General features: G+C 35.4%; 6 protein-coding genes and 1 pseudogene across 9 annotated transcripts; 4 read left to right on the forward strand and 3 right to left on the reverse strand.

Annotated features, from left to right (window-relative positions):
• Window positions 1–1,081: 1,081 nt before the first annotated feature.
• LOC106429246 (probable thiol methyltransferase 2) lies at window positions 1,082–2,679 on the reverse strand. The gene is made up of 8 exons (XM_013869986.3): window positions 2,432–2,679; window positions 2,204–2,334; window positions 2,039–2,125; window positions 1,824–1,924; window positions 1,650–1,749; window positions 1,530–1,576; window positions 1,349–1,427; window positions 1,082–1,271 (listed from the first exon to the last, which is right to left on the reverse strand). The coding sequence occupies exons 1-8, from the start codon at window positions 2,508–2,510 to the stop codon at window positions 1,212–1,214; spliced, it is 684 nt and encodes a 227-aa protein (XP_013725440.2). The 5' UTR covers window positions 2,511–2,679; the 3' UTR covers window positions 1,082–1,211.
• Window positions 2,680–2,816: 137 nt separating this feature from the next.
• LOC106429203 (outer envelope pore protein 37, chloroplastic-like) lies at window positions 2,817–5,026 on the reverse strand. Its single transcript, XM_013869944.3, has 6 exons — window positions 4,524–5,026; window positions 4,040–4,126; window positions 3,775–3,960; window positions 3,549–3,643; window positions 3,312–3,432; window positions 2,817–3,095 (listed from the first exon to the last, which is right to left on the reverse strand). The coding sequence occupies exons 1-6, from the start codon at window positions 4,923–4,925 to the stop codon at window positions 2,964–2,966; spliced, it is 1,023 nt and encodes a 340-aa protein (XP_013725398.2). The 5' UTR covers window positions 4,926–5,026; the 3' UTR covers window positions 2,817–2,963.
• A 4,136-nt stretch (window positions 5,027–9,162) lies between these two features.
• On the reverse strand, window positions 9,163–11,097 carry LOC111215184 (4-hydroxy-tetrahydrodipicolinate reductase 1, chloroplastic-like). Its single transcript, XM_022718534.2, has 8 exons — window positions 10,969–11,097; window positions 10,682–10,892; window positions 10,376–10,613; window positions 10,105–10,313; window positions 9,929–10,030; window positions 9,737–9,846; window positions 9,569–9,656; window positions 9,163–9,480 (listed from the first exon to the last, which is right to left on the reverse strand). The coding sequence occupies exons 1-8, from the start codon at window positions 10,983–10,985 to the stop codon at window positions 9,412–9,414; spliced, it is 1,044 nt and encodes a 347-aa protein (XP_022574255.2). The 5' UTR covers window positions 10,986–11,097; the 3' UTR covers window positions 9,163–9,411.
• Window positions 11,098–11,589: 492 nt separating this feature from the next.
• Window positions 11,590–13,267, forward strand: LOC106429213 (6,7-dimethyl-8-ribityllumazine synthase, chloroplastic). The gene is made up of 8 exons (XM_013869958.3): window positions 11,590–11,797; window positions 11,867–11,973; window positions 12,059–12,154; window positions 12,233–12,328; window positions 12,427–12,505; window positions 12,709–12,755; window positions 12,840–12,899; window positions 13,032–13,267. Exons 1-8 carry the CDS (start codon window positions 11,647–11,649, stop codon window positions 13,068–13,070), a joined length of 675 nt encoding a protein of 224 aa, XP_013725412.2. The 5' UTR covers window positions 11,590–11,646; the 3' UTR covers window positions 13,071–13,267.
• Window positions 13,268–13,399: 132 nt separating this feature from the next.
• LOC106429285 lies at window positions 13,400–15,687 on the forward strand. Of its 4 annotated transcripts, none has more exons than XM_048778785.1 (3): window positions 13,400–13,550; window positions 14,472–15,402; window positions 15,491–15,687. In XM_048778785.1, the coding sequence occupies exons 2-3, from the start codon at window positions 14,474–14,476 to the stop codon at window positions 15,498–15,500; spliced, it is 939 nt and encodes a 312-aa protein (XP_048634742.1). In that variant the 5' UTR covers window positions 13,400–13,550; window positions 14,472–14,473; the 3' UTR covers window positions 15,501–15,687. The 4 variants fall into 4 exon arrangements, with proteins under 4 accessions (XP_048634742.1, XP_048634744.1, XP_048634745.1 ...); XM_048778787.1 differs by having other exon boundaries at window positions 13,403–13,550; window positions 14,472–15,403; window positions 15,495–15,687; XM_048778788.1 differs by having other exon boundaries at window positions 13,534–13,624; window positions 14,472–15,403; window positions 15,495–15,687.
• A 219-nt stretch (window positions 15,688–15,906) lies between these two features.
• On the forward strand, window positions 15,907–20,273 carry LOC106429233 (annotated as a pseudogene).
• Window positions 20,274–23,406: 3,133 nt separating this feature from the next.
• Window positions 23,407–24,221, forward strand: LOC106429244 (ARGOS-like protein). Its single transcript, XM_013869984.3, has one exon. It carries the CDS (start codon window positions 23,685–23,687, stop codon window positions 24,087–24,089), a length of 405 nt encoding a protein of 134 aa, XP_013725438.2. The 5' UTR covers window positions 23,407–23,684; the 3' UTR covers window positions 24,090–24,221.
• The last annotated feature ends 964 nt before the right edge of the window (window positions 24,222–25,185 follow it).

A 25,185-nucleotide genomic window follows, 5' to 3' on the forward strand; every position in this document is an offset into this window, starting at 1 on the left:
CAATCTCGTTATCCATTTCATAAAAAGACCAAATTATTTGGTTAAAATATCCTAGATACATAACGAAATACACATTCATGAATATCATGCATAAAACGTTATGATCAATTTCGAAGGACCTTGTGGTGAACGACACATTCTTATCCACTATCCAGCCGTGCGAGCAAGTGGAATCAGTGGCCCTAGTTCCACTCTATTATTCACAAGTGAACATTCGTGGCTCCAGAATCATCGCTGGACACTTTTTCCAAAGTCACAAAGATAAGCGGACCACAAAATCCAATATGAGCAATAAGATAAAGACAATGTACAACCTAATTTCCACCCACAGTGAATTATCAAGCATTTTAGTACACACACTTAGTCGAAGTGAACACGACATCGATTGTTTAAAACACAACCGACAAAAAGTTTGAAGTGTGAATGTGTTACACGTCTCATTGTCTTTTAGGTGTGCCAGTCTCATCAACGTGAAACATGATGCATGGGACACTGCCTTCTCGTTCCATCTACCAGCTTTTTCAGTTCCCTGAAATTTAATATCAAACGTTAAAATCTTTTTTAATCTTTCTTGTTTCACAATGAGTTTAATTAAGTGATGAAGTTGGATTGTTTTTTCTACCTTGCGTTGTATCTGCAAGCAAGTTCGTTACCAAGAATAGAGACTGCTTCAAAATTCAAATCCTAAGGGAATGAAAAGCTCCTCACAGCTACAAAAAACATATAAATAAGTTTGATTATCTTTTAACCAAAGAGAGACATAAAGGGAGTTTCAGAATCATGAAAAATTAAGGAGAAGATAAAGATTAATTATGTTTAGACTAGTACTTGGCAAGGAGGTCCATCAACATGATCATCTAACTGTATAACATAATTCGATAAAATAGCATATCATATGAACAAAGTAACCAAAACATATCTATACAAAACATCAGGTAACAAAGTATCTATAAACAATGCACCGAAGCAGCCATGAAGCATGGACAAACTCAACAAAACCTTTTCAACCTGCTGGATACATATGACAAGCACAACCCAAACTGAATTTTCATACTTATTACTAAACTAAGAAGGGGAAAAATGTTTTGAATATTACAATACATTATATATTCAAATATTGTGTGTACAAATACACGTTTAGTTTACCAGTGAAAAAAAATCACAAACCATCCAGATTAAAAGCTTATAATTAAAGCTTCAAATCATCACATTCACAAGGTGGAGCGTAACGTTGGAGATCTCTTCTTCCATCTTCCAATCTTCTCTACTCCCTGAACAAGGATTCCAAAGGTCAACATTATCTAATCATCTTAACGCTTATTAAAAAGTTTCATGTTGATATTTTTACCTTGCGTGGTCTTATCGCAAGTTCGTTATCCACAATGGAGATAGCCTCAAACCCCAGTGGAATCAGAACCTTCTCGTAACTGCAACATTTTAAAGATCACAGAATGAAGATTTCGCCACAACGTGTCAGTGATGTTGCTGCTGGTTAGTAAAAGAGATAACAGGGAGAACAAACACATTACTCAGACACAGAAACTTTGTAAGGTGGACCTCCAGAACGCTCATCCATCTGCCAAAAGACATCAATATTTTTCAGGTCTCATCAGAAACATATAAGAGAATAGAGATGCTATGATTCTTACAGGAAACATCAATGTTATAAGCTCTCCACTAGGTTTCAGAAGCTTTTCTATACGCTGTGCCCATAGAGGTCTCACGCTAGCTTCAAATGCACAGAAGAAGCTGCAAGAATGGTCACATAATGTTATATAAGCAATGGTCTATATTGTATTGAATAAGATTATACAAAGACATACGTATAGTCGAAAATGAGATCGAATTTTTCATCTGGCTCCCAAGTGAAGAAGTCTTCACACAAGAAAGAGAAGTATTTTGCATTAGGCAGTGAGGAAAATCTCTACATTTGAGATTAAAACAAAATGTGTTAGACCCTGTTAAATGCAACACAAAATGCTAATAAAAGGTGTAAAGACAAGAATCTTGACTCAAAAATCAAGAAAACTGTCACAACCTTTGATGATTGCTCAACCACAGTTCTTGATATATCTAGTCCAACCACATAACGATCAGGACATGCCATTGCCACCACATCATAACCCTACATAAGACAAAACATGTTTCATTGCAACAAGGAAGATTATTCAAGAAGCAAAGAGACAAAAGTACAAGAACATACGGTTCCACAACCAGGAACAAGAGCTCTGCCTTTAGGCAACGAACCAGTCTCAGCGAGATGCTTAATGATCGGAGTTGGTCTACCTAAGTCCCATGGGGTTGCTCCTGCTTTCCAAGTCTTCTCCCAACCACCTTAAAAACACCAATACACAATCAACAACGACCAAGATCGCTTCAGGAAAGAAAAAAGATCGATTATTATAGATTAGAGAAAGTTATGGTTTGTTACCGGAAGAATCCTCTCTCACCAACCGTTGGAAGATATCACTCGGAGATTCCACCGCCGGAGCTTTACCGGAGTTTCCCATTCGACGACACGCAGACCAAGGAACCGGCGTGTTAAGCTAGTTAAAGATAATGACGTGGATATGGAAGTGAAGCTTCTTGTTCAGATAGAGGTTTGCTGTACGGTTACGAAAGTAACACTTCTACCTCAGCTGGAGTGTTTGTTTCATTCCGTTGATCTTGTTGAAAAGCTTATTTTTAACAAGTGATTAATATAACAATCATCTTCTTAATTGTTTTTTATTACCTAACTAGATTTTGACACACGTATCTGTGTGGATTATTTGTCATATATATAAAAATACTAATATTTGTATTCTGAAAATTTATGATTGTAAATATTTTGGTATTATTGTCTAACTTTCTAAAAGAAGGTTTATACTAATCTTTGTTACAGTGGTTTCACAACAGTATTACAGAGAGAGTATGCAAAAGTGTAAATGAGACACTGTGATTCTAGATTTTTCTTTTTTCATTCAAATGTCCCATCTTTTCTTGACTCGGAACATCAAGACTGAGGTTTTGATGTCATCTTGTGGAACTTGAAGCATGAACTGCACTTTCATCTTTCTTGGGGTCGTTTTCACTTTCCCAGCTTCATCCCCCACCTGTTCCAATAACCAAACTCAAAGGCTTATCACAAGAGCAAAGGGTAGTGTCTTTAGCTATACTATTACCCCTATTGTAAAGTAACCACAGACTCATCAGATGCTATGTCACATTAATTAGAATGCTAATACTATGACTCGGTTTGGAGATGAGTGAAAAGGAGTTTCACAGATAATAGAGGATAGAAAAGAAAACGGTAAGTTTGGTGGTTTTACCCAGAGAGATGCCCAGCCAAGGCGTACTTCAGAGTCATAACCAGCTTTGAACTTGTAGTCTTTACCATACGTGCGTTTGTACACAGCACTCCACATGTTTGAATCAAACTTGTACCAGTAGCTGCATGCATAGCAAGTCATCATCATGATACTTGTATACTTCCACATAGTCAATGCACAACTAATTAAGCAGATGATACAAAAAGAGAAAGGAGTAGAGACAGAGAGGCCACTAACCTCAACTTATCTGAAGGGCTAAACCTGCGCTTGAATGCAAATGAAGCAGCGTTGGAAGGAAGGGAGATTGTTGGGATGAAAGACAATGCTTCATCCTGTATGAAACAAAAAACAAGTAAAGCTTTGTTGTCACATCCAAAAGATAGTGAAGTAAGGATGGATATTCTACAAGTCATTTGCATACTAAAACATAAAGCAAAGAACAAAATTTTGTAAAAGTCTAAACCTTATAAGCATATTTTAGCCTCAACTCTTCATCTGTGTACAAAGCGGAACAAACACCATCCATAACTTGACGTTTGAGGATCCCATTAATAGATAACATTCTCTTATTCTTCGCCTCCTCTTCCTCCTCTTCTTCTCTCTCTTGTATCGAAACTTCACCTAATGGGAACTTAAGAGTCGCTCTTGGCTGCAAGAAGACAAAACCATCAAGCATTACACAAAGCATCTATAATGCACACACACCAAATGGAAGAGATGGGACTCACGTAACCAATAGGAACAGGTGATGAAAGCTCCAGAGAGTAGCCAGGCTCAGCCAGATTCGCCTCCATAGCAACCTCTCCTTGTTGTGCCTACGACAACACAATCAAGAACTGAACTTAACAACTCTACAATCCTAATCCTAAGCTGTACAAAACAGCACTCAGAAACAATGAAACATTCTTAAAAACAGAACATGTTCTGTTCCATAACCAAAGTATTGTTTTTTATTCCTTATCTACTCTCAATTCGACAAAAACCAATGATAATGAGCAAAGAAACAGATAAAAGATTCAATCTTTACACTGACATTAGGCAAGAAACAGAGAAAAGATTCAATCTTTATTAAAAACAATGAAACATTCTAAAAAAACAGAACATGTTCTGTTCCATAACCAATTTAGCTCAAAAAGTATTGTTTTTTATTCCTTCTCTACTCTCAATTCGATAATAGGCAAGAAACAGAGAAAAGATTCAATCTTTTATTACATTGACGTTATGAAGAGCACGGAGCTGAAGCCTAGGGGAAACATCAACAGTGCTCTTGATGAAAGTGTTCTTCTCCTCGACATCATAGAGAACAGAGAGGTACTTGGAGGTGAGAGAGAGCTGAGGCTGAGTGACCTCGCGCTGTGAGTTGTTCTGAAACGACAGCTTGAGCTTGGCGAGGTTGTCGAAAAGCTTGCAAGAGACTTTGTTCAGGAAGAGGAGACTGTCGCTGTCGAATTCAGACGTCACGCGGAGCTTTGGTCTGTTCAGAGAGGTGAGGAAGGGGAAGAGGGAGGGGCGTGTCGGTGGAGGCGGTGGTTCCGAGGTTGTTGATTGAAGGGTAGGTGGATGAGGAGGTGGGGAAGTGGAAAGGGTGGGGCTTTGAGGAGATTGATCCGCCATTGAAAGGGGTTTTGGGGGAGAATCTATCGCTAAAGTCGTAACACGAGATTCAAGTACTAGAGATAGAGACAGAGAGAGTATGAATAACAGACGGTTCTTGTTTCTCTTGTAGTTTTTCTTTTTTTTTTTAAATATCAGAATTTTTACGATTTAAATTTATTTAAAAAAAGGCTGCAATTTTTTAAAATCAACATGAAAGTGAAACCCATTCATGTAAATAGCGAGTTTTTTTTTTTTTTTAACAATGTAAATAGCGAGTTATGTTTAATATTTGTATGGTTGCAGTTCTTGCGGATTATTTTATTCTATTAAGAATAAAAACAGTTATCACCATGTCAACTTATTTTTTGTTATAAAAATATTATAACAATTTTAACTAATACAAAATATAATTACTTTATGTTAATGCTAAATTATAAAAAAAAATTCAAATCAATGCGAGATGTATAATTAAACAGCTTATTATATTTTGGTTCTCCGATAGAATTGTATCTATATTATTTTTAATTTTATTGTATAATACCAAATCCCATTAAATGTTATATATTTGAACATATATTATTATGTAAAATATATAACATTATAAGTCAACATAATGCATATTAAATTTATAATTATTTATTTCTCAACTTGAAACGTTTTCTAGTACAAGCCAACATCAACGTCAAGATATACCTTTTTGTTCATACAACAAATAGTCATTGGAAGGGTGATAAGCCTGACCATTTGCTATCTGAGTGCTAATGAGACTTACCTTTTTGTTCATACAGCAAATAGTCATTGGAAGAACAATCAACGTCTGAATGTCTCATTAGCACTCAGGTAGCAAACAACAACAGCCACTCAAGACAACTCTAGAAATTTCGTTATTACCGTCCGGATCATGGAATAACGAAGCGGCCGGAGAAGAGTGATAAGCCTGACCATTGCTATGTGAGGAGGAAAAAGAGAGAACAAGAAGAATCCAGCTAAATGAAGCTGAGCTTGGACGAATAAAGCTTGATGATTGATTAATGAAAGTTCGACTTGAGCTGAGTATAAATAGATGTGAGTATAAATAGAAGTTGTTGCATTCCGTTAGAACTTAGAGGTAGCTTTGCAATTGGATTGAGTGAGTCTATTGACATGAGGAGATACTCGACTGGATTAGGCCAGCGACTCTCATTGATTCATTTTACAAAGACTAATCGTTGTTAGTACATTTCTTCATGGTAACACAACCTTCCAAAAATGCATTCTTCAACACTTTTACTCTATCTCTCAACAAAATTTTATCCTATCTTTCATATATATTTTAATGGAGTTTGGCTCTGCTTGCTTTGGCTACATTTCTAAATGAGTTAAATGTTCAGAAGAATTCGTTATTACTTTATATTTTGACTTGTAGCATGTGCTATATACGCAGCTTTGTGCATGCTAAGATTATTCCTTGCAGATGAAAGTGAAGTGAAGGAATAACGAAGCTTGAATTATTCTGCACTGAGTTATTCTGTTTTGTGTGGTTGATTCAACCAGAGACACAAGATGAATCAGAGGAAGAAAGAAGCACTAAATGAAGCATACAAGATTGGATCCACAAAGACAAATGATAAAGAGAATGTGTCCTGACTCAGGCATACACTCAAACGGTCGAACAAAAGAGAGATTTTGAGACTAACTAGAGTACAACATCCACAATAATGACACTAAAACAGAGCTCTGCATTCTGCTATTTATTCACCGCACATTCAGTTCTTGAAACACGTTTGTCTAGAATGAGAGTTACAAAAAAATTTAGGCAGAAAACATGAAAGCAAAAAAAAAAACATTGATTTTTAGGAAAACACGAGAGGGAAAACGTTTTATTACGAGATTGATAATGAAAAACTCAGTGATCATAAGTGTCAACCAAAAAAACATATACAATCGCTAACCATCATTCGTTTAGTTTGTTTTCACAAACGAGACGGAATCTCAAATGACCGGATGTAACGCTTAATTTGTTTTCACAAACTACACATAAATTTTCATTATCAACCAAGTAATATAGATTTTGTCCTCAAAAATAAAACTTGAAAATACGAGAGGTGGAAAATTACTTTATTACGAGATTGATTAGGAGAACTAAATGATCAAAAATGTAGAGACAATAAAAATATATACAATCTCTAACTATCAATTACGTTTAATTTGTTTTTTCACAAATTATACATTAAGTTTTCATTATCAGTCAAGTAATACATAATTTTCCACCTAAATTTTTTGAAAGTTTTCTATTTATAAAAAAAACTGTTGTGAAAAAATGTTTTGACAGTTAATTATGATTAGTAAAGAAGATCATACCGTGCAAATCAGTTTCGGATGGAGAAAAACAAACGACGGCCCTGACAATGATGAGTGACGACGTCAATGACTTGACGAGACGAAATCGATGGAATCCAATTTTATCAGTGATCCAATATTGGCAACCTACAACAAGGCAGACATTTTATCATCACGTTTTTTGACAATAATAGAAAGAATCAGACAGTAGTTCAAAAAAAGGAAAGAATCAGACATCGACGGTGGGCTCCCTATAATAATATATACAATCGCTAACTATCAATTAAGACCGGATGTAACGTTTAATTTGTTTTTCCACAAATTGTACATTAAGTTTTCATTATCAGTAAAGTAATGCAGAATTTTCCACCTAAATTTTTTGAAAGTTTTCTTTTTACAAAAAAAAATTATTGTGAAAAAAAAAGGTTTGAAAGTTTATGATTATTAAAGAAGATCATACCGTTCAAATTAGTTTCGGATGGAGAAAACAAACGACGGCGCTGACAGTGATGAGTGATCCAATATTGGCAACCTACAACATGGCATGACATTTTATCAGCACGTTTTTTTGACAATAATAGAAAGAATCAGACAGTAGTTCAAAAAAGAAAGAAAGAATCAGACATTGACGGGCTCACCTCGTCGCAAAGCAGAGCAGAGCAGACCATACGAGGAGACAGGCACGAGTACCTGAGACTGAATCCACCATCACCACCTCACACAACAAGACCGAAACCAGACCCCAAACGGAGACCGGACCACCTTGATCAACAGCAAAGAGCAGCAACATGGAACTCGGATGAAGCTGGAAACAAGCAGTGAAACATCACCACACCCAAAACCACCGAAAACAAGATTTGAAACTCCCCCGAGAGGCAAACCGGAATCGACGAACCCAAGAATAAGAAGAATGAAAGCCCCATACAGAACAAGAACAGAACAAGAACAAGGAAAAGCCATTAACTAGAAGATCTCTCACTCACAAATGAGAGATTATGGGACAAGTAGTTTCTTTAGCTCTCTCTCTCTAACGTTTTCTCTAGTTGTTGTTTTGTTGTTGTTGGACTATTTCCTTCTGTAACACCAAACTATTTATAGAGAGTAGCTGAGCGTGCGATAACAAATAAACAAAAAAAAAGTAAATGAAAATAGCAAAATCTACCCGTTGCCTCACACAGGCCAATAAAAATACTAACGTTGTAAAAAGATAAATATTTTTATTTTGCTTTCCAAGATGATTTATTGTTTTTTATTCACTGTAAAAAATTTGAAACCAAAATCTACCCGTTGCCTCACACAACCCAATAAAATACTAACAAGTTGTAAAAAGATAAATATTTTTATTTTGTTTTGTTTTTAGTGAACCAAGATAATTTATTGTTTTTTATTCACTGTAAAAACTTCGAAAGCAAAATCTACCCGTTGCACACAACCCAGTAAAATACTAACGTTGTAAAAAGATAAATATTTTTATTTTGCCTTTAGTGAACCAAGATAATTTATTGTTTTTTATTCACTGTAAAAAACTTTGAAACACTTTCATGGTTGAACAAAAAAATGTTGTAGATTGTCGTTAAATTCCTTGATTGTAGATGGCCCAACTAACTTCGGCCCAATTTTCTGTAAGGTCCAACTCCATGTCCAGCTCCCAACTTCTGCACAAAGAAGAAAGTTTAGTTATTTCCATTTCTTCGTTTAGTCGTCAGTTAATGTCTTTTACAAAGACAATAGGGAATAAGAAAGTTAAAATGTGATTGTGTTATAAATAGAGGTCGTGGTTAAAGTTAATATGGTTTTGTGTTATAAGAAAGAGCTAGACAGAGAGATTAATCTAATACTGCAATCTTGTAATCTCTATTGTTGTTCTTAAGAAACACTTGTCTTTAGAGTTTGATGTCCGATTCAATCCTAGTTTAAGCACTAAGAAAAGGTTCAATGATTCAAAAAGGAGAGTAGCCCTTGATGGTAAAGAGGTTAACATGAACAATACAACGGAAAGTTCTTAAATAGACCAAAAGAGCTACAGAGCACCAGTTATGTAATTGAAAACAACGCCTAGTAGTTTCAAAAGCTGGTCTGAAAGAAAGAAGAACAAGTGGTAACCATACATCTAACTTCACAGCTGATGACTTGGTAAATCTATCTCAGCTCTTCTAAAACCACCATGTGGACAAAACTTGGAAGCTCAACGCATGTTTCCCTCTCTCAAAACATCAATCATGTTGTAGATTCTCTGGTCTGCTTTCAACCGAATCTACATTTCACAAAAAGTGTTGAAACAACAATAAGCATATTTTAGACAAACGTGGGAGACTAATAAGATAGCTGAGTATCTATAGAACCTTTTTGGCAAGGAAAAGCACCGCATCCACAGTACCCTCAGCGTATATCGATCTGCCACAGACATTATGCTGGAACTCAAAGGAGACACTACAAAGAAAAGTGAGCTAGTTAAGGAACATACACACTTTCACAATTAGAGACACAAAGTTATATAATAATGTCTTTACGTTTCATCAGGTGATGTTAAGTGATAGAGATGAAAAGCATGGCCAGAGACATGCTCTTCCGGAACCCCAACCATCTCAACTTGCTCCTTAGGATCCCTAATCAATTGTATCTAACCACACACACACAAAAAAAATAAGTTGTATACAAAGAAAACTCATATTGAGAGATCAAAGTTGTTACAAGCAATGAACCTGATCCATGTCGTAAGACACTCCCAAGTCCTGGAAGCAAGAGATAACAGCCTTTGCTGTCCCAGACGCATCCAACTTACTAGCTTGATGAGACTCCATCACCTACACACATACATATACACATTGGCTGTTAAATTAAACGTAGCAAGAAGAATCAATATAAAAAAAATGTATACCTCCAAGGAGTAACCAGAAAAGGCTCCTGGAAACTGCTCAGCCATTATCTCCATAGCCGCAAGAAACGCAACAACCTGTTTACCCATCTGTGGGGAGATCACAGCATAGATCCTTGCCTTTTCAACAGCCTCATACAGTTTCCCCCTGTCTCCACCAGTTGTTCCCATTACAAAAGGAACACCCACTTTGCTATACAGCTCCGCGTTATCTAAAACATTACATCACTCAATCAGAACCAGTTTTTTTTTCAAGAATGAGAGAGAGGTTAACCATTGACTGCAGTGGGAATAGTGTAGTCGACAACAATGAGCTCAGGATGCTTCTCAAACACTGAGGAAAGAACCTCTTGTCTCTCTGTGGGACCGTGCACGGTGATCTCTTTCCCACAGACCTCAACGGTCTGCCCGGCCTCGGAAGCAGATCCAAAGGAAGTGGGAACTATGTTGACTCCTGCAGAGTCAGCTGCTTTGATTACAGCTTTCCCCATTTTGCCAGTGCATCCATTCACCTGTAAGTGTTAAGAGATAATGTATATTAACAATAACCAAAACCATAAGACAGTTAATGTAAAGCTACCATGATGGATATGCCATTTCCAGGCAAAACAGACTTCACGGCTCCCTCCTCCGTCGCCGTCATGGATAAAACCACCGGAAGACGACGTTTGACATTGGTAAGAAAGCTAACACGGGGTTTAACTAAAGTTTGGTTCTTTCTAGAAGCAAACGCGAGACGAGGGCTCCCTGAGGGATGAAGGAACACACTTGGAGTCGGAGACGACATTAGCCTGTGATCAATACAAAGTTTTATTTCAATAGATTCATTTTTAAAGAGTTAAAGATCAAAAGAGTCGAAATGGTTACCAGTTAGTCGTAGCCATATCCTATTGTTCTCCCAAAAGACTAAAGTTTTGTTCTTTTTTTGCGGCAGACAAAAAAAAGGTTAAAAGTCTTTCACTTTTGTCTGAATATTCCGACCGGCGAGAGAGTGAAGACTTTAGGGCTTAGTTTTGTCCCTTTCTCATCAAACCGGAAATCTCTAAACCAAATCATTTGATTTTGTCTAAACCGACGATAAGTTTCTCATCAAAAGAAATCTCTAAACCAAATGGATTCAGTAAATAAACCGGAATTTTATTAAATAGCTAAACCAATGATAGTTTATCCCTTATCATCAAACCGGAATTCTCTTAACTATTGGATTCACTATTAAACCGGAATTTATCAAATAGCTAAACCGAGGATAGTTCAATTCAAGAAAATAAATGAACCGAGGATAGTTTATCATCATCCCCTTCTTATCAAACCGGAATTCTCTTAACTATTGGATTCACTATTAAACCGGAATTTATCAAATAGCTAAACCGAGGATAGTTCAATTCAAGAAAATAAATGAACCAAGTAAAATTTATCCCCTTCGCATCAAACCGGAATCTCTAAACCAAACCATTGGATGCATTACTAAACCGGAATTAATTAAATAGCTAAACCAACGATAAGAACAATCCTTCCAAGCACTCACACATCTCAGAGGAACGAAAAATGAAGTCGTTAGCTTCGCCGCCATCCCTCCGCCTAACTCTGACACGTCATCATCTCCCTTCGCGTCAACCGTATTCCGCCTGTTACCCTCACGGTGTCTCTTCCGTAATCAAATCCAATAATAGCTTATCCTTCTCCTCATCCGCATCTGGTATGAATTAAAGCTCAACACTTTATTCGCAACCTCGTGGATGATGAGATGTTGAGATCTTTGTGTTAGGTTTCGCGTCACCACTCGCTGTAGAGAAGGAGCTACGCTTACAGACGTCTGCTGTTCGCCACGTCACTGGGTCGCTTATCAGAGGAGAAGGTCTTAGATTCGCTATTGTAAGCTCCCTTTCCTTTCGTTAAAGTCTTCACCTTTTGATGATTTGTTGAGTTCTAATGATAGATTCGTTTTTTGTCTGTCAAGGTTGTTGCTCGGTTCAATGAGGTTGTGACGAAGTTGCTATTGGAAGGAGCTATTGAGACTTTCAAGAAGTACTCTGTTAGAGAAGAAGACATCGAGGTATCTAATCGTAATTGATAAAGATTGGAGCTTTGCATCTTTATGAAGCTTAAGCTAGTGAAAGTCTTTTTCAATCAGGTTATATGGGTTCCTGGCAGCTTTGAGATAGGTGTTGTTGCGCAAAACCTTGGGAAGTCAGGAAAATTCAATGCCGTTTTGTGTATCGGTGCTGTGGTATTATTCTTGCTCTGAAAGTACTTTGCTTTATGTTGCTGACACATGTTTAGAGTTGGGTTTTTGATTTAGTCTTTGAGTCCTTTGTTGCGTGTTAGATAAGAGGAGATACTACTCATTATGATGCTGTTGCCAACTCTGCTGCATCTGGAGTACTCTCTGCTGGCATCAATTCAGGTTTGTCTCAATCATCTTTTGCGTGATATGCATTTTTTAAACACACGTAGTAATCACTGTTTAAAAACACAGAAAGATCTAGTTCTACTATTCCAATTATTCTCACACCATCAATTAGTTTTAGTCACTGTTGATGTCGTCTCTCTTACATTAAGTTTAGCTTTGCAGTAGTAGATGTAACACTTTTGATTCCCAATGTGCAGGTGTTCCATGCATATTTGGTGTACTGACATGCGAGGACATGGACCAGGTTAGCTCTTGTTAATGCCAAAAATTGATGATATGTAGCTGATTCATCATAATGGATAAAATAAATAACTATCTGAAACTACAGGCTCTGAATCGATCCGGTGGCAAAGCTGGAAACAAGGGAGCTGAAACTGCTTTGACGGCGGTAAGTATCATCACTATCATCAATCCTTTACTCTTAGAACAAGATGTAGAAGTTTCTGATAATGTTATCAACCATTTGAGTTCTTGTATCTTATGCAAAGTCCTTGAATGTTCTCTCCTTTTTATTCTGCAGCTCGAGATGGCGTCCTTGTTTGAGCACCACCTGAAATAGCGAGCTACTCGTTCCATGGATGAACTTGTTGGTTACAATCCAATCCAATCTCCGACACTGTACCTGAAAAGATTTGTCAAAATGTTTTCTTTTTACCTCAGTGAAAAATATTTAAACGCGTTTTTTTTTTTGTTTTTGTAAGCTTCGTGTCTTGTTTTTGAATCGTGTGTAATAATAAATAGTTCATCTGGATTTTAGGGGACGAGTGGGTTACTCAGCACCAATCGAAAATATGATTCTCATTGCGATAATATCTTGAAATCTAGGTGTCTAAATGCAATTGAATAGACTTTAGAAAAGCCAATGGCCCAATAGTGACTTTACACGTAGTTTTGTCGGCAAGGCGAACGACGCGTCAACATTTATTAGTTGATATAGTTCAACGGATGAGCCTTATTACACAAACTCCAATCATTCTGTGACTCTTCAAAACCAACTCTCTTGTCTCTCTGTGACTCACATTCATCCAACTCTCTCTAGGTAAATATTCAAATCCACTTCTGATCGTTATCTGTTCTTGCGTTGATCCTTATCTGTATCTGATCTAGAAGAAGGTGATGCTTCGATCAAGTTTTACTGACTCTGACTTTATTCTTACCGATCTGTTTTGACCTTTTGCTTGATCTAACGCCATGATCGTTAGATCGTGTTTTCTTGGTTCACGTGATCTGATCCATTATTGATGTACTTCACACATGCAATGTATGTTCTTGTGTTCGAGGCTACAGGATTATAGAACGTTGTCATGGTTTTACTTTTATCATCTAGTTGATGAGATCTACTGTGTTGCGAGTTCTTTTGGTAGATAGTCTTTTCCTTTCTCATTTCTATATGTTTTGACTGTGTCCTAATCTCAAAATTTGAGATCATAAATATACTTTTGTAAAAAAAAAATTATTTTCATAATTTAGGGACCTAAACCTATGTAAAAAAAATTAAGAGATCAAAGCCAGTAGCTCGTTAGGTTTGAACCAAATCTGGTCCTGCTTGTTCTTGGTCTTATCTGACTTGTGTGAATGAAATATGATGTCGCCAGGACCGGATTTTGGTCAAGCCCAATGAAATACTGATCTTGATCTCTAAAATTTTGGACATGTAATTTTTTTTATATACACGTAGGCACACAAATTATGGAAAAAGGTTTTATAAAAATTCTTTAAAAAAAATGTCCCAAATTCTCAGATCATGTCATGTCATGGATGTAGTATAGTCTTATATAGACGTAGGCACACAAATTATAAAAAAAACTTTTATAAAAATTCTTTAAAAAAATGTCCCAAATTCTCAGATCATGTCATGTGATGCATGTAGTAGTATAGACTTTAATAACTGGTGAAAGCTGTTTGGTTTGACGTTTTTTTTTGTTTGTTGTTGTAATGATGTCCCATTCCTGCTTCTCAGCTATGTCAACATCCGAGAACAAAGTGGAGATAGTCGACAGAGGCCACAAGGAGGAGGAAGAAAAAGAAGAAGGCAAAGGAGGCTTCCTCGACAAGGTCAAAGACTTCATCCACGACATCGGCGAAAAGATCGAAGGAACCATCGGCTTCGGCAAACCAACCGCCGACGTCTCCGCCATCCACATCCCCAAGATCAACCTCGAGAGAGCCGACATCGTCGTCGACGTCCTCGTCAAGAACCCCAACCCCGTCCCCATCCCTCTCATCGACATCGACTACATCGTCGAGAGCGACGGGCGAAAGCTCGTCTCCGGCCTCATCCCCGACGCAGGAACCATCAAGGCCCACGGGGAAGAGACCGTGAAGATACCCTTGACCTTGATCTACGACGACATCAAGAGCACTTACAACGACATCAACCCGGGAATGATCATACCTTACAGGATCAAAGTCGACCTCATCGTCGACGTGCCTGTCCTAGGGAGGCTGACGCTTCCCTTGGAGAAGCGCGGCGAGATCCCTATCCCCAAGAAGCCTAATGTCGACGTGGAGAAGATTAAGTTCCAGAAGTTTGGTATGGAAGAGACCGTGGCGATTTTGCACGTGAGGCTTGAGAACATGAATGACTTTGACTTGGGGCTTAATGATCTTGACTGCGAGGTGTGGCTGTGCGACGTGAGTATTGGGAAAGCGGAGATATCGGATTCTATTAAGCTTGATAAGAATGGGAGCGGGTTGGTTAATGTGCCGATGACGTTTAGGCCCAAGGACTTTGGGTCTGCGCTTTGGGATATGATACGTGGGAAAGGGACGGGGTATACTATTAAAGGGAATGTGGATGTTGATACGCCGTTTGGTGCTATGAAGTTGCCTATTATTAAGGAAGGTGGTGAGACTCGTTTGAAGAAGGAAGATGATGATGATGATGATGAGGTTGGTGTATGTTCTTCTTTTTACTTGTAAGATTGAGCATTGTTTGAATGATTGTTTTGGCTCATGGAACTATGTTTGTTTTCTTTTTCAGGAGTAAGGGAAAGAGCTCAAGAGAGTGAGTGTGTTGAGTACTGAGACTCCCATCTTTAAGAATAATGTTTTAAGTTAAAAACTGAGGACTTGTTTGGTGTGTGCTGTGCTTTTGATGACTGTTGGATCAGACTTATGAGTAGTGATGTCTTTTTTATTGGACTTCTCTATATCAGTGTGGGTCCGGTTAATTATGTTTTCTAGCCAAAAATCATACCCGATTTGAATCAAACTAACCAAAATAATTGAACTAACCGGATTTAATTTGAACTTCTCCGAATTTCTAACTAATTTTTTCTGTCGGCCTAATTAAATTAAACTACAACCTAACCAAACATCAAAACATTTTTGCTTTAAAAATTTGAACTAATCGATTACCAAACTGAATCAAACAAAAAAACTTATTTGGTTCAATTCGGCAAAATTTTGTACCAAACTAGCCGAGAATCAATTTATTGAAACTGGACTAATTAACCAAATTTGGCAAGCCTAGATGTATTAACAGTGTCCCCATGACCTCAGCTAAAATGATGTTTTCAAATCTCAAATGATTCAGTTTCTATAATACAAGAAAATTAACCATAATTACAAAAACCGGATTGTATTTCTGAATCACGGACGGTCTGAACCGATTTTTGTAAATTGATAGGCTTCCCTCATGGTTTAAGAAACCGAACCCTTTTTAGTTCCTCACTTCCTCTTATTCGATCAGGGCTAGAGATCGCAAAAACCTTACATTTTTCACTGTTTTGAGTAGATCACTCCAATGTCGGCCATTGTGGCGCTATGCAGAGCTCGAGCTTCGTCTTCTTATTCTTTATTCAACAGTGTTGTTCGTCCAGCATTTCGCAGTTTCTCCACAGGTACTAGTTATAACTCTTGACAACAAATACAGACGCATGGAATTATATTAAAAGGCTCTTGATCCTGAGTATGTGATCTGTAGTTTCTAACTATATGTTTCTTATTACTAATGTTGAGAAAATGATTATGTCAGGGAGTTTCTTGTCTTCTGTTCCATTTCTTTGGTGGTTATCATATGATGCAAGGTTATATATCAAATTCTTGGATCAGGCTCTTTTATTATTTTTGGTTAAGGAGATCCTTCATTTTCATATATTGTTGGTATATATTAGTCCTGAGTTTTCATCTAGCTTTTGTGTTATAATCCATAGTCTTTTTTTAGGTGCACTTCTTTGTGACAAGTCACTTCTAGGCCTCTAATGTTTGTTGGTATTTTTGAAGGTTTTGCTGATGCGCAGAACAAAACATTGGTGGCAGAGATGAAAGAAAAGATGCTCCACATGGACATGAACTCAATGATAGGAAGTTCCATGCCACTAGGTATGATGCCGCATAGGAACAATCATCAACAACATCGAGATGAATCCAAAACAAGGCGCGAAGCTAGTCCGAGCTGCAGGAACAAACGCCAAGATCCTTAAGGAGCCATCTTCAGGGAAGTGTTTGATAAAGCTTCCATCAGGGGACACAAGGTGGATCAACTCCAGTTGCCGTGCTACGATTGGTGAAGTCTCAAACCCGTCTCACGGAGTGAAGAAGAAGCTGAGGAAAGCAGGAGAGAGTAGGTGGCTGGGGATAAGACCAAAAGTGTGAGGCCTGGCGAAGAATCCTTGTGATCATCCACACGGTGGTGGTGAAGGGAAAAGCAAAAGTAGTGGAAGCAGAGGAAGGACGTCGGTTACTCCGTGGGGGAAACCGTGCAAAGGTGGTTACAAGTCAGCTAGTGTCAAGAAGAAGAAGAAGAGATTGGCGGCTAGAGAAGCCAAGATGATGTGATGTGATGTGATGAAGATGGTTGGAACGTTGCTACTTGTCTTTTTGTTCTTTGAATTGAAATAAAACGTTTTGAACGTGCACCACGTTTTTAATAAACGCGTTTTAACGTATTAAAGAGTTGCTGTTGTGCTAATCGGCTGCGCCGAACTTTAGAAGTTGTTTATTTATTATACGCTTCTGTGAAGTAAGAGACTGTAGCAGTAGGAGGTTGAATCGAGGAAAGGGATCAAAGACAAAAGAAATAATAATTAAAAATGGAGATTAGAGGAGTCAGAAGGTGTTTGACAAAAAAAAAAAAAGAAAAGAGGAGTCAAAAGGTAAAGGTTGGAACAATGCACTAAATCAATCCCCACGATAAAAACATTCAGAACATATGTCTTCTTTGACTTGTATTACTTTAAAATATTTCAGACTTGGGAAAAAATAATTTATGTTAGAATGAACTAATGAAATGATATTATCACTTCAAAATCTTATAGCTTGAATGTTATAATATTATTAGGTTAAGAGATTAGTAGTTGGTATAAATAAAAACACTACACATTTGACTACATATTGCTTTACTGCAAGCTGACTACTTGTGTAATACATACTTTTAGTAGGTTTTCTTTTGGTGGGTATACATAAGTAATATTACATAGATATTTTTGGTAAAATAATTACATGAAAGTTGTTTAGATGGCCTTTGTGGTATAAAACAAGATGGCTCTTCTAAAACTCAAGAAAGCAGCCAAGCTTGCAGTCTCGGGTCCTACTCCTCCATATTTATTCATAATTTCATCTTCATTCTTATCTTATGTATATTTATCCTTTTTTTTATTTTTCTACGAACTGTTTTATTTTGGTTTTTACATTTTTGGCATATAGACACACAAGAAAAATGTAGTGGTATAAAAAAGGGTCGTTAATTCTAGAAATTTTATAATGACTGAAGTTAGTAAAATTTCTTGAAGGAAAAATTAGAAGCAGATAATTGTTCATTTTCAAATATAGCAGGAATGATATGCTATTTTTTTTCTTTGAAAGGTGATGTCACAAATAAAACAAGAATGGTATTAGATTTTAGAAGGGGCAGTAGTGAAGGGAGAGAAGCACACAGAATTTGAGGAGTATGAGATTGTAAACACACAACAGAGTAGCCACCGTGCTTGCCATCTCGGGTCCTACTCCATATTTATTCATCATTTCATTTTTATTTTTATTTCTACTATTCCTTTAAGTTATTTATTTTACTAATGCTTTATTTACTAGTTTTCACGTTTTAGCATGTATCCACACAAGAAAAATGTAGTGGTATACAGTGACGGATCTAGAAATTCTTTTAATTGGGGGCACAATATTATAAATATATTATATTTTTTAATATTAACGTTTTAGATAATATTATTTCCGTTTCACTAAAATAGATATTTTAGAAAAAAAATTTGTTTCACAAAAATAGAAGTTTTATGTTTTCTATAAAAAAAATTGTAAACTTCAGTAAAATTAATTGACTTTATTGAATTACTATTGGTTAAAAGTTATTGAAACTTGAAAATTACAGAAAACGATACATTTAATATAGTGATTTAATATGTTTTCTTAATATGTGTGAAAACACTAGAAAATATATCTTTGTGAAACGGATGGAGTATTATATATTAGCCAAATAGTAATTAAATATTTATTTTAAAGTATAATTCTTTTTTATTTTTTGTGAATCATCTTTTTGTTCATGAAAAAATACTTAGGTTGTTTTAAAAATTTATTCTCTATCGACTCTAGTATAAAAATAATTGAATAAAAGTATGAAATAGTTTCAAAGAGCAAGAAGGAAAAAAATCATGCAAAACAAATTAAACACAGAGAGAATAGATTACGTTTCATTTAATGGGACCGCAAGAAACTAATATGGCAGGAAATAAAATGTTATATTAAAAGCTTCTGGCGAGGAAAATCGAACCTTTCACACAAGCTAGAAACAGGGCAAACTTAAACAACTGAGATATTTGACCAAAGAGCACGAACATTAAACACAAAATTTATATAATCAGTCGGGGGCACGTGACCCCGTACCCATCAACGTACGTCCGCCCCTGGTGGTATACAAAAAAATAAAGGGTTGACAATTCGAGACATTTTTATAATGGCTGAAGTAAGTAAAATATGTTTTAAGGAAAAGCTAGAAGCAATTAATTGTTCATTTTCAAATATAACATCAATTATATGCTGTTTTCTTCGAAAGGTGATCTCACAATCAAAACAAATAGTCATCCCCGATCTCTCAATGAAGTGGTTGTATTTCACATCTAGTATGCTAATCGTTGTTAGTTTCCCAAAACTCGTTGTTACTGTGTTTAACTTTACATTATTCAAGTAATAATCAACATCTCAATGAATCATAAGAAAATATGGGTAGTAGTTGATTGATATTAAATATTGAAAATGACATGGAGTAGAAAATTATGTTATGATTAATTTTTTTTCACTCTTAACTTTTATGTCAAGGGAGGTGAAAGGAAAACGAATCATCAACATACATGCAATGAATCCAAATAACCTCACTAGCAGATGCATGAATTTTGTTTTTAATTTTTTCCATGTTATCATCCTTTAATTTCCTTTTCAGTCTGGTCATATCTTTGCTCAGACTTCATTGCAAAGCTGAATAGAAAAATCGACAAAAGCATGTGTCCCCATATAGTATGTATTCTTATCTGTATCCAGAAGAAAATAAAAAGCTTTAGCTACACTGTAAAAGAATTAGTTTATCAATTAGTTCCTAGATTAATTTTGCATATGATTGAATATACTAATTATGCTGATCAGACGATTGAAGATCCACGGTGTAGTACTAATAAACCATAATAGTATTGATACTTACGAAATTTTTAAATTTTGATTAGAGACATTTGTAAGACACAATTAGTATTGAATATTTCTGTAAAGAAATATTATCATATTATTCTACAACAATATACTTATATTTATAAAATACTTAATAGTAGTTCAAATAAGTAATTTAACATAGAAAATTCATTGGATCTCTAAAACTACAAATTCCTCTATCTGAAATCAATCGACTGTTGCAACGATTTAAATAACAAAAAAATGTTGAGTGTTATATGGATCTGATATTAGTTTATGTTTCACTACATAGCTTTATAAGAAAATTAACATAATTTATCTTTTCTTTTTTGCTAAGAATGTACATATTCATTAAAATGAAAGAGTCAGATTTACAATTTGAAAATCTAAGAAGCAGAACCACTTTGGCAAAAAAGAATAAAAACATAATTTATCTTTACAATGTTGTATACTATATACCATTTCTTTTAACTTTATACTTTATATACTATGAGAAAAGAGAAACTGGAGATGTATAACGTAGAAGAAAGAGATTGCAGAGTTGTACGAGGAATATTAATAAGACAAGTTGTTGAGATATGCATTGAACCGATCGGAACGAGCCACGTGACAACGACATGTGCAATTTCATCCACGTTATATACCTTTTGAAATCATTCGATTTTATTGTTTATCAACAGTTTACTATTAATTAGCCTTATGCAACTATATTATTTTCAATATATCCCTACGTAATACCACCAAAATTATTAAAGCAGAAAACAGAATAATGCCTATAGTCTTAATGGAGAATAATAGTCTCAAGTATGTGATGAAACTGTGGGCATATCATATAAACTCGTTATTGAGATAATAATGCCTATACATTATTCAAGTACATAATAATTCTATAAAGTAATTATATATGTTGAATATTGTTGCAGCAGGTCCACTGCCACTAGACAAGCAATCTAATGGAAGGGTTTGCGATGTTCAAGGCAATCATGCATGGGTTGCCATTTCTATAGCTTTCCCTTTCAACCATTTTTTTATTTTGAATTTCTTGAAACCGAATATAATAATAACAGAATCTACAAATTGTTTTCGTAAGAAATTCTACTGTCTTCTTGTTCACCTTACAAAAAAAGTTATATATATCTTTCTTGGTTTTGCCTACGAATAAAAATCTTCTTTGATCTGGATAAGAGATTGCGATCTCTTGTACATGACTATGGTTTTTATATACATGTGAACTGCATTATATTATATACAAATGTATGTTGTATCTACTGACAATGAGACTGATGATCTTGAAACTCCTACCGAATATTTGTTATTTTTGTAATCTTCGACACGTTAACTGTCTACAAAAAAGTTGATGAAATTCGATACGGATTTGATCTTTCTTTTACAGTAATAGTTATTCATGAATATATTTCCAGTACAAGCTAAAAATATTATACAACTGCATGTAAACAGATGTGATCGATTTAAATCGTCAGATAGCACTGTCCTCTACCACAGAAAATGCATTTTATATAAAATATACTTCCATAAGCATAACGTCTATACGTACACATTTTCATATTTATATAGGAATGTGTGACATTGATCCTAACGATCGGATCAAGTTCATATCCGCAAGACAAAATGAATATCTTTAATTGTTGGAAAGATATCACGATTAACATGTAACTCTAACAGCCATTTCTGTCATAAGATTTTATGTCTGCATGCTAATCTTTTTAGCGTGGTTAAGTTTTTTTTTTTTTTGAGAAAATGGTTAAGTTTTGCTTTTATTAATAATGATTTGAGATAAGGTCTTGTGGTAATAATTTGTATAGTTAAATTAGAATAATGATGTCATTTAGTTAGTGGTCGATACACACATTTTTCTGTTCTAATATATTTGACGTAGTTGATGTTATATATGTGATTCATTGTATTTGAAGTTAGTAATGCATAGGTAACCTGTCAATTGGTTAAATACCAGACAGGCCAAACAAGGAGCTGCTTACTTAAAATATCATGTCCCTCATTAATCACGCAACCAAATACATAAGTCTCATCATCAGTTTAATATGCAAGTGAAACATTGATTTACCATGCACCCCCAAATTTGATAAATAATTTAAATAAACATAAATTCATACAATTTTAAAAATTATATTTATTAAATCTCTATTAAATTATCTATAATCCTCAAAATATAATTATTGGTTCTACACAAATTTGTGTATTAGTTTTTACTGCTTTAAATTTGAATTTAATATTTTTGCAATAAGATAATATTTTTAACGACTAATCAAAAATACTTAAACCCAAAGAAAATAAATATTGGACCAATTGTCCCACTAGGAAACATGAGATAATATGATATATCCACCACATGAAATGCCGTAGAGAAGAATAACATCATGGGTCCTAATTGGTCGATAAACATACACAACATTATTATTAGGTGGAAAATATAACTATGATTTCTAATAATTTTTATGTGAATGTATTTGTGGAAAATAACTTGATAATTTTACTATTTTCAATCTTGTAATCATTATTGTTATGATCTCTTGAATTCATCTCTAGTGCTATACATAGTTTCAATAGATGACAACCCTGAATAATAATGATATCATTGTGATAAACAATGGAAAACAAGCTTAATATATATAACACAGATTAAGTGATTAGTTTTAAAGAAATAAGAGTTCTATCATTCTTTAATTATTTGTTTCTAGCATTTTTAGTGGCTAATTTTGTTGTCAAATTGTCAATAATCAGGCCATAACGCAATCGCATTCCAAAATTTCTGCAGCAAAAGAAGGAACTAGCTTATTTTTAAAAGAAAAAAACATCTAGTAGTTAAATTTTAATATTTGTATTTGTTTTCATATCACCAACGATAAATTGATTTACTTTAAATAATAGGAGACTAATAAAGCCTACAACTCATAAAGGGAAAAAATACGACTGTTTTTTTGGATAAACAAAAACAACATGACAACATAAAAGCACCATTGAATATTCTCAAAAAGAAACTTAAAAACCTCCACTTGAAAGAGAGACTTACCCCAAATATTCCAGTCTACGTCAGCTTCAACTCTAAGGAAGAGAGATAAAGTGTCTAGGGGAGAAGAACCAAATGTGATTGTGAAGAGAGAGAGATAAGCAAAAGTATTCTCAATTTGCAGGCAGGCCTTCCAGAACCAGCAACTTGTCACCCCCAATAGAGAAAAAAAAAATAGTCAAAAATTAAATCCTTTTTAAAATATTATTGTTATGTTTTTGAAAAAAAAAGATCTGTAAATTCAATGAACCTTCCTCTCTTTCCTGATTCCACAGTCCAATCCCAAAAAAAGATTAATTTATTTATTTGCTACTTGTCTTCTTCATCTCATACCTTTTTATACCAAAACCACACCCACTTTCTTTCTTCCTCTGTATTCTCCTTACAAAGAAAGAAAAGCTCAAACCAAGATCTCCATTTCTAACGTTGTATCTTCTTCTCCTTGAAGTAGTTTATGCACAGAACCAACCCTCAAGAAAAGAACTACACCTTTTTTAGATGATTCGCGAAATCTCTGGTCTACAAAACGACATCGTAAACATTCAAGAACGCTCTTCAAGCAGCAACAACAAGATCATGGACATGAGAAGAGATATTCGCCGACCAGCTCAAGCTCCTATGATGAGTAAGCAAGAATATTTTCGGACATTGTCGTCTCAGAACAGTCCGAGGAGGCTAATCTCAGCGAGTTACTTCAGTTTGGAGTCAATGGTTGTTCTTGTTGGTCTCACAGCATCGCTCTTGATCCTTCCCTTGATTCTTCCACCGTTGCCTCCTCCTCCTTTCATGCTGCTTCTCATTCCTATTGGGATAATGGTTCTGCTTATGGTTCTTGCTTTAATGCCTTCTTCTTCTTCCTCTTCTTCTTCTAATGCCAAACATGTAACAAGAACTTATATGTAATACAAGGAGAATGAGTTTTTTGTTTTATCTATTGTTAATTTGTTATTACATAAAGGTTTCAGGGTAAGAGATTTTGTATAACTATTTCATTTGTAAAACTTGTAGTACTATAAACTTTCATGACTTTATCTATAATGGTCTCAATATGGGATTGGAGCATTTGAAAATCCAAGGGAAAAGAGGTTCAGATTTCATTCTATGTACATGGGCTTTCGATTCGGGCATTTTGGTTTTTTTTTGGTAGCTAATTACAAATTTCGGTTCGTTTTGCGTAGTAAAATTGGGAACCGCCTAATATCTAAAAACAATTCGAAAAACCAATTTTTTCGAATCTTGTTTTTCGGGTAATTCTTCAGATAATTTTAAATATTTTAGGTAAAAAATTATTCGGATTTTTGGATATTTCAGTTTATAAATATTATGTTTAGTATGTTTAGAAACTGATATATAATTTGTATTTTTACACTTTTGGACATCCATTCAGTTTTCACTTAGATTCCACGCATAAAGGATCTATGTGGTTATTTTTGAAATTTGACTCTGTTTCAACAATTTTGGTTTGGCTATTGGGTTCTAGATAAATGTGCAACTAAAGTCAGAGGCAGAAGTAAGACTATATCTTGTAGTTGAAATTTTAATATAAAGTTATCATCTCCCATGGGTTAGGACTTAGGAGATAGAGAAAGAGACATTCTCATAGACCTGAATCCGGATCCAAAATTGTAGTGATCAGATCTTATTCTTTTCAACTATCCTAAGGTTAAATTTAACCCCAATAACTAGGATGCTGGATCCCATTGTTGCTCAGTGTGAAGAACCTTTGACCAAAAAAATAGGAAGGTGATGCTCCAACACTGCCATGAGCTGATGATGGCTTTTGTATACTCCTTCTGTCTCCACATCAAACCCTTGAAGCTGCTTCACTGCTTCCACGAGCTGTCCCCTTAGCTTCTGCGAAAGCAACCTCCCACCTGCCTTCACACACTCTCTGTACAGCGGCATGTAAGCAACAGCAACCCTCAAAGGAGCTGGGAGATCCTTTAAACGTATACCAGACTCTCCAATCTTCAACACCCTCATGAAGTTCAAGAAGTTA

The sequence above is a fragment of the Brassica napus genome, chromosome A4, assembly GCF_020379485.1.
Source record: "Brassica napus cultivar Da-Ae chromosome A4, Da-Ae, whole genome shotgun sequence".
Classification (NCBI taxonomy): Eukaryota; Viridiplantae; Streptophyta; class Magnoliopsida; order Brassicales; family Brassicaceae; genus Brassica; species Brassica napus.

Coding starts and splice junctions, on each gene's coding strand:
- LOC106429246 (XM_013869986.3), bottom strand. CDS start 2,510: ATGGGAAACTCCGGTAAAGCTCCGGCGGTGGAATCTCCGAGTGATATC. Junction 1,750..1,823: donor GATCTCATTTTCGACTATAC/GTATGTCTTTGT, acceptor CCATTCTTGCAG/CTTCTTCTGTGCATTTGAAG. Junction 1,272..1,348: donor TTGCGATAAGACCACGCAAG/GTAAAAATATCA, acceptor ATCCTTGTTCAG/GGAGTAGAGAAGATTGGAAG.
- LOC106429203 (XM_013869944.3), bottom strand. CDS start 4,925: ATGGCGGATCAATCTCCTCAAAGCCCCACCCTTTCCACTTCCCCACCT. Junction 4,127..4,523: donor GTGCTCTTCATAACGTCAAT/GTAATAAAAGAT, acceptor GTGTTGTCGTAG/GCACAACAAGGAGAGGTTGC. Junction 3,961..4,039: donor CACCTGTTCCTATTGGTTAC/GTGAGTCCCATC, acceptor GTCTTCTTGCAG/CCAAGAGCGACTCTTAAGTT.
- LOC111215184 (XM_022718534.2), bottom strand. Junction 10,314..10,375: donor TATTCCCACTGCAGTCAATG/GTTAACCTCTCT, acceptor GTAATGTTTTAG/ATAACGCGGAGCTGTATAGC. Junction 9,657..9,736: donor TTAACATCACCTGATGAAAC/GTAAAGACATTA, acceptor TTTTCTTTGTAG/TGTCTCCTTTGAGTTCCAGC.
- LOC106429213 (XM_013869958.3), top strand. CDS start 11,647: ATGAAGTCGTTAGCTTCGCCGCCATCCCTCCGCCTAACTCTGACACGT. Junction 11,974..12,058: donor AAGGTCTTAGATTCGCTATT/GTAAGCTCCCTT, acceptor TTGTCTGTCAAG/GTTGTTGCTCGGTTCAATGA. Junction 12,506..12,708: donor CTCTGCTGGCATCAATTCAG/GTTTGTCTCAAT, acceptor CCCAATGTGCAG/GTGTTCCATGCATATTTGGT.
- LOC106429285 (XM_048778785.1), top strand. CDS start 14,474: ATGTCAACATCCGAGAACAAAGTGGAGATAGTCGACAGAGGCCACAAG.
- LOC106429244 (XM_013869984.3), top strand. CDS start 23,685: ATGATTCGCGAAATCTCTGGTCTACAAAACGACATCGTAAACATTCAA.